Source organism: Tinamus guttatus, unplaced genomic scaffold, assembly GCF_059628265.1.
Source record: "Tinamus guttatus ecotype Peru unplaced genomic scaffold, ASM5962826v1 Tinamus_guttatus_pri_ptg000408l, whole genome shotgun sequence".
NCBI classification, from domain to species: Eukaryota; Metazoa; Chordata; class Aves; order Tinamiformes; family Tinamidae; genus Tinamus; species Tinamus guttatus.
Genome location: NW_028288942.1, coordinates 744,594 through 752,184, shown reverse-complemented (window position 1 = coordinate 752,184; position 7,591 = coordinate 744,594). Strand labels below are relative to the sequence as shown.

Genomic DNA, 7,591 nt, shown 5'->3' with positions numbered 1-7,591 from the left:
GTGCTTTTTAGCTAATTCAGTGGATCTCCACCCTCTGATGGGGCAGTGGTTGCAAAATATTAGGACTAGGACAAGTGTTGGTGTACATGTGCTTTAAAATGGATGTCCAAAATGCCTGAAATGCCTTATTTTTTCTTCAAATCATACTATACAGTTTTTACACCACAGCTCCATAAACAACATAGCTGTACAACCAAGGAATCGGCAGCTGCACGAGGAGTGGAGTAGAAGCAAACTGTGGAACAGTAGACGACTTTAGCAGTGTAACACCAATGCTTCTTATTGCTTCAGTCTGAGATATACCTGCACCAATTGTCTTCATTTTATATCCACCTTTTTAACCATGAGAGCCACTTCATTGCAATAAGACAAAGTAACCAACATCATTAAGGAGTCGGATAGCCCATGACTCAGGGATTTGGGCCCAGTTATTAAATGCACTTAGATACATATATGTACTTCTATGCATTTAGACACATATATGATATTAAGGTTAGAAATGATGATAGATCTGTGTTTTAGTCCAGTCCCAGTATTACATATCGACAATTGGAAGAAAATCTCTGTCCATAGTTTCAGGATCATATCAGGAATAACAATACAATGTGTTTGCTATGCTTATTTACTTTCCATCTGAGTTTCATGCTGCAATGCCCTGTTACAGTGGGGAAAAAATCACAGAAAAATACATAATCCAAATGAAAAAAAATTATTTGCCAGATTAAATGCATTTTTAGGTTTTGTCAAATTGAAACACAGAAAGACACAACCTAGAAGAAAGAGCCTGATTGTCATTTCCTTCCTTATAAGATATCTCACAAGCCCACATCACAAAGGCTGCTTGTCCCATTTCCCTTAATAGGCTCTACATCAGTTCCATTTGCAGCTTCATCAGATGAGTGCTTCGCATGTGACAATAACTTCTCCAACCCAGTGAAAGATATGCGATGAGCACCTCTCCTTACAGGCCACATCTTTCTTTTTTTTTAATATATATATACACAGCTTTACTGCAATATTTATAGATGAGATTCCTAAAGGAATCCGTGCCTACTCTGAGACAGGCTATGAGGCCTATAATTTAGAAGTTCTCCAAGATAATCTAGTTAGCCAGACCACAGGTCTTGCTGTAAGAGAACTTGATTGTATGTGCCAATAAAGAAGGGTGTGTGTTCGTGATGCCCCTGAGTCAGAGAGCACATGAATAATGGAAAAGTAAGAATAAGATTTGACTCCCAGATACCTAAGCCCACCACATCCACAGTATTTAGGAATGATAGAGATGGTGACCAGGAGCAGTGTTTGGGAAAGGTGCCCCCATAGTGACCGGGTGGTGAAAGTTATAACCATCACCTGTCTTTGAGGCAGGATATTCCACACTTCCAGGATAGCTGTGATAAAAGTCTACTTTGTGCTGCGCAATGAAGCCCACTGTCTGCTGGACACTGCAGGTACCCCCGCCTTTGCCAAACATTCCCCCATCCTCGCTGGTCATGATTGTATAAGCATTTTGCCCTGCACTGTAATGCTGAAGCGGGGAAGGCATGCTTTGGATGTTGCTAGTTGCTGTGATCGGGTAGCCCTGGTGGAATTTGGAGTGCACATCCAGGTAAGAACTTGGCTGGAAGCCATTCTGAAAGGGAAAGACAGAGTGAATCAAACACACAGTTTCTGCACTGGCATGCACAAATCTTAAACATACTGGGGCTCTACTTCTTCACTTTTCATATTGTGTCTTGATCAACAACAGTGGAATAGAATGGCAAGGAAAATGCTATCTATCCCCACAGCAGAGTGGGATGTATTTTACAAGGAATACAGGTTTTCCCTGGAGCCATTTGATTTAAGTGGCATAGTCAATCCATGGCTAGGCCACCTGCAGAACAGGAAGAGTCAATGTCATATCTGTGTTCTTGTATTGACCAAACCAAAAGGCAGGATGAGCTGATATGTATATAGTTAAATTGCCTCAGTGGAGGGAACAGGAGGGCACTACAAGATTTCTCTGCCCACTCAGAAAGGTCATGTTGAGCCATGTGCTATATTCTTACCTGTGTGAGGCACTGAGCTCGTTCCATCCACAAGCTATGCTTCTGACACCTTTTCAGTTTCATCCGCCGGTTCTGGAACCATGTTTTTACCTGTGTGGGCAAGGGAGAACAGAGAAACCATGAGCAAAAAAGAGGGAATAACAAAAGTTCTCTCTGATTCACAAGTCCCAGAGAATCAGAGGCGAGTGACAAGATGGCATAGATATATAGAGAATATTAGATAAAACCCTTTAAGAGTTATTACCTGGAGTTACTGCCAAGGGGAGATGTCTGCCTAGCAGCCTCAGCAGGCTGCTACTGAATCTGCAAGGAGGATGTGTCATTATGTCCACATGAAAGTTATTCTTATGACTTGCCTTACATATTCTTTAGAGTCACAGTGATGATTGGTGTAAATTAGACCTACCCAGGTCCCTACAAGACATTCAGACTACAGTCTAACTGCTGACACACTGTTCCTGTGGAGTACAGGATGTACATGTGGGTACTGAAGGGAAAAGCTTAAAGGCTTACATTTTGTATCCAGCAGCTCTCAAATTCAAAGCTCCTTGCTAGGGTGATTTCCAGACCCATTTCCCCCAGGGCTGTGTCTGCATAGTGAGAGCAGCCACTGCAGGGATGTTGATTGAAGGAATTAGCAAATTATCCTGCTGGTTCTGCTCCTAACAGCATTGGCTCACTGTGTGTACCAGCATATGTGTGCATGAACAATGCACATACAATTACTTCAGTCACAGGACATTCAGGGGCACACAGGCCATCATGCCTAGTTCTGATACCCAAAATCCAGACAGATTTTGGATTTGCAACTGCAAGCACTTGTGCTGCGTTTTTCAGGCAGAAAACTCTGGGACTGCATTCCAGGCTTTCTGTGAGGCTCAATGGTTCTGGGGAAAGTCTGCAAGGGCCTGCCAAGCCCAAGGTATGTGTCATTCCTGCAAACCACATGCGCATCACTGGATTTGCAATACTAATGCAAATGTCAGCAACAATCCCTTTAACTGCCATCTCACTGGGGTCTCAAGAGGTGCCAGCCATGTGCCACTGACTTTCATGTCCCCTAAAGTGCTTCAGATTTCTCTGCATGAACTGGGGAAGAGCTACTATGACCTGGGACTTCTTCATCTGCTCTTTACTGGGAACTCATCTTTGCTCCTGTCACTGTCTTACATGACCATTCAGCCATTATGTGACACATAACCATGGATCAAAGTCTCCATGTTTACCTGCTTGTAGGTGAGCCCAAGGGCAGCAGCAAGCTCCCGAATCTGCTGGGGACTGAGATACTTCTGGCTCTGGAACCTCTGGTGTAGGGTTTGCAGCTGCTCCTTGGAGAAGGCTGTGCGACTCTTGACCTTCTTCTCTCCCCCTGTGCCATCTTCTCCACTCTTCTTAGACTTAGCAGTAGGCAGTGGGGATGAGGATGCCGAATGTGGACTGGTGGCTGAATCTGGTGTGAACTGGCTGAAATTTCCAGAACTGGAAGAAACTAGGGATACTTCTAGAAATAAAAACATAACAGGGAAAGGTATAAGACATAATGAAGAGCTGTACAAGTACAAGTATGTTCTCTTTGTGCTGTAGGATGAGTTCAGAGCTCCTTATCTAAGAAACAGAAGCCATGTGTGAAGCAAAGGCCGGTGTATCCCTACTACCTGCATGGAGCTGTGAACACTGACAAATCCACTGACAGTGGGCAGTGTTCCAGAACAGACTTCAAGGATGACCATGGTTCCCTTTTAATAGGTGAAAAAGACAAGACATACAGAGAAAAATGAAACACACTGGCTCCCAGTATTACTCATTTGCATATCCTCCTTCAAAAGGCCCTAGTAATCTTTCAGGCAATCTTTCCTAGTGAGCTGTAGAGTGAAGAGGCCTAATCATGACTGAAAGCACAGCCCTGAGTTGGCAGTTTGGCTCCCCCATACTGTCTGCCCAAACATCTCAAAGACAGTTGGTAAAAAATGGCAAAGCAATCTCCATATTAGCTCACTCCTTTTTGCCTGTGGCTCTCATCAACAGACTGTCTCATTGGTGGACGCACATATAGGAGTGACCTATTAGGATGAGGGGGACTTTTAGCAAAATAAAGAGAGACTAGGGAAAGGAGAAAGGAAAGGTAGGTGTGCGAGAGAGGTGATAAGACTCAGTGATCTTGTATCAAAGACATGGGGACAAAATTCAAAAGTACAGAGAAAGCTGCCCAGACTCCTTCTCATTTGTCCTGGTACATGTCCTAAGGGTGTCTCTGAAGGACAAAGCTGAGATAAAGATCTAAAGGAAAAACTTCCTAAGCAGTCTGGGTTACTGGTCCAGACAAAAGCTGCTCAGATGCAAAGCCATTCAGGCTGTTTGAATAGAAAAATGCTAACAAGGCAGATTACGTGGCTTTCTGTCAGGTGGCTGAGTGCTGGAGCTGGAGGCGGGGGCGGGGGGCTGTCTGTGAGAGTCTGAGACCTTCTCAGGCAGTCCTTATTGAAGGTTTGGGAGTCCAATTCCCCTCTTTCCAACCTGCACTGCCAAATCTGCTCATGCATTCTTCCTCCAGATAGTCCTCTGGAAATCCTTTCCCATAGTGCATGCCTTTTCCTCCTACTGACATTTCAGGAGAGAGGCGGGTGAAGCGTGTGGGCAGTGACATTTAGGTATACGCCCTCACAAATGTTGAGTCCATCAGCTCCCAATCTCCTTCTTTCTCACCTTGAGGCCTGTGACTCAGAAGCCCACTGAAACATCTTCATAAACCATTTCCCCCCAAAACACATGCACAACACAGATTGCTGATGCCCTCCTGAGGAATAGGCTCCCTGCCCACCCTTCCAGACCTTTTCTTCTGTTCTCAGCCAATAAGTTTCTAAGGAATCCCTTGAAAGCCTTGGAATGTTTCTGGGCCTCAGAAGGCTGTAGCGTTATGTTTATGGTACTTTTTGACCTGTTACCCTCCTGACAGAGGCACAAGCACTCTATATGGTGCCTCCAACTCTTGGGATAGCTGCTTCCTCTCAATTATCTCCAAACACTAAGAGGCGATAACATGCAGCACGAGTTGTGTGGAGAGACAGGTGTGTACTGGGGCAGGTTGCTGGGTGGTAGGGAGCACAGTCATGAGAATTACAAAGTATTTCTGGCTACAAGGAGAAATGGGCCATAAAGAGAAGAGGTTCAAGTGCCTGGGGTAGTATATTCAGTGGAGGAATACCCCAGAACCTGAGAGGAAACCAAACATCGGTGAACAGAATAACTAGAATTTAATGTGCTGACCACAGGATGCTTAGTTCTGGCAGTCTGTGCAATAAAAATTTTTGTAGGTAGAAAACAAGCACACTGAAAATATGGGCTTGGAGAAGAGGAATGTCTTCGGTCAGACAGGAACGACAGCACAATAATATTCAGCTAAACCTTCCACATGTCTCTGCTCAGCCCACCATGCAAAAGCCCTTCTTACAACCCACAGCTCAAGCATCCCCACAAAGCTGGCCAAAGGTGCTTTCTGTCCCCTGAGGAGACTGAAGAAAAGAGGAAGCAAGAAAAACAAGCATTGGAGAAACTGACATAAGCACAAAAACCTAAGTTAGAGCCAGTCCCCACCATCCCTTAATTGAAGACCAAAAGCAGTAGGCCTTTATTCCCAAGACCAGGCTCTCCCTGAAGAAAAGGGTACTGAAGGACAGTGGTTTCAAGCATGCCCATCTGATGCCCCTTTGGGCATCAATGAATCAATCTACCTTATGTCTTTATGGTGCAGGTTGCATGTAGAGAACGTAAACATTTGTCCAAAGTCCATATGTGGTTAAGTAGTGATGTGCCAAATAGGCATTAGTTCCTCTGGTCAAGCTTGTAGCTGTTGATAGCATGTGGCAGCTTAAATTGGTGCTTAGAAAGCTCACTCTCCTTCATCCTCTCCCACTATTAATGCTACAAGAGTGTCAACCTGCAGGCCATATTATGAAACTGGAAGAGGACCTACTTTCATTAACTGTTTTACTGGCACTCATTGAAATGGCAAAGGAATGCAAACAGCAGGAAAAAAAAAAAAAACAGTGAGGTGGGCCTTTGACTTTGCAGCAAGTGAAAGGCAGAGAGACAGATTCAGAGAAAGGAGAGGGAAACAGAGACAAGCTGGAAGATTTAGAGAGGAATAAAACTGAATTTAAAGGGAGCAGGTTTCTTGGCACAGTAATTCTGTGCCCGGAATGCATGAGCATGACTTGGCAAAAAAAAACAAACAAAGAAACAAAAAAAAATTCAAGTTTAATGAGACATAAAAGCCATGGGGAGTTCTGCAAGGTTGCTAAGGGAAAGCTAGAACAGAAATACCTTTAAGTTTTGCTCCTCTTTAAGCACATGTGACAGCGTTTGGCTAAAGAGAGGCCCCTTATATACTTGCACTAAGAACCATGAACTTCTGCGAGACCGTGTTGTCACACTGCCTTTCAGCCTGGAGCACAGTGCCTGAACTCCCACAGGCTCAGGTGAGGTTTAGGAAACCAGCTCACAACCAACCTAAGAGAAGTAACACGTAGAGGTGTTGTGACTGCCAAATTTAACCCATGATTCTCAACAACCACATTGCTTTTTGCCTGACACACATGAGAGGAAACTACAGCACAGAGAAAGAAAGAGGCTTGCCCAAGGTTGTTAAAAGTGAGCAACCTGTCTGAGGACATACGTATCCCAAAGAACAGCTCTAGGACTTAAATGCCTTACCTGCAGTCTGCCTCTTCTCTTCAGCCTCTGGAAACTGACTGCCCCTGGATGCTCCTGCTGTCCCAGCTGAGCCCGAGGCATGTTCTGCTTCTCCTGTTGAGTTCCAGCAGAACTCCAGGTACCCCATGCCAGTCCCACTGGGGTAAGCCTGGTAGGGGGGCAAGGCCAAGTGTGCACACATGGGGGCAGATGTGGGGTGGTTCCCCCGCCTTCCAATAGATGGCACCTCCACTCGGGGCAGGTCCTAGCAGCAAGCCCAAGCAGCCCCAAACTGTACTCAGAGAGTTACCTTTATAGCTAGCTGTCCCCTGCCTGGGAGTGCAATATCCACCATCGCTCACTTTGCAGAGCTCTTTGTCATGTTAAAGACGGCTGATTGGTGGGGTGGGAACACAGCGAGGCGGGGGAGGGAGCCACAGCCACGCAAATGACTAACAAATGACCCCCCTGAATTCCTCCTGTTCTGCAGGTCCCCCAGACACATCAGAACTGGGGTCTGATGCAGACTCCCAAGAAATTTCCTCGTTTGTTTCTTGGGGCTCAGCTTAAAGCCTTATACCATAAAATAGACTCATGAGGCTAGATCTCCTGTAGAAGTTACTCACCACACTGGAGGAACAAGTCCCAGCTAATCTCCACCACATGTGGGAGTGGATGGGAGGTGGATGTGGCACTGAGCTGCATAGTACCCTTGCAAAGTACCATGCTGGGCAAACCCCTTGTGTCAGGCTGGCATCCCCACAAGCACCCCCATATACCCCTGGACCAGGCAGCACTTCTGCACTGCCAGTGCAGATGTTGGAAATGGAATGAGGGAGCAAGATAAGTCA

The 7,591-nt window shown here is 45.5% G+C and overlaps 1 protein-coding gene across 1 annotated transcript; it reads right to left on the bottom strand.

Annotated features, from left to right (window-relative positions):
* Positions 1–1,267: 1,267 nt before the first annotated feature.
* Positions 1,268–6,942, bottom strand: LOC104566510 (homeobox protein NANOG). Its single transcript, XM_010213306.1, has 4 exons — positions 6,762–6,942; positions 3,278–3,552; positions 2,052–2,141; positions 1,268–1,633 (listed from the first exon to the last, which is right to left on the bottom strand). The coding sequence occupies exons 1-4, from the start codon at positions 6,940–6,942 to the stop codon at positions 1,268–1,270; spliced, it is 912 nt and encodes a 303-aa protein (XP_010211608.1).
* Positions 6,943–7,591: the final 649 nt, after the last annotated feature.

Excerpts from the sequence above, each read along its gene's own strand:
- LOC104566510 (XM_010213306.1), bottom strand. The coding sequence starts at position 6,942 with ATGTGTGCACACTTGGCCTTGCCCCCCTACCAGGCTTACCCCAGTGGG. Across the intron at positions 3,553-6,761 it reads AGAGAAGAGGCAGACTGCAG|AAGTATCCCTAGTTTCTTCC; the intron begins GTAAGGCATTTA and ends TTTTATTTCTAG. Across the intron at positions 2,142-3,277 it reads TTGGGCTCACCTACAAGCAG|GTAAAAACATGGTTCCAGAA; the intron begins GTAAACATGGAG and ends TTGCCCACACAG.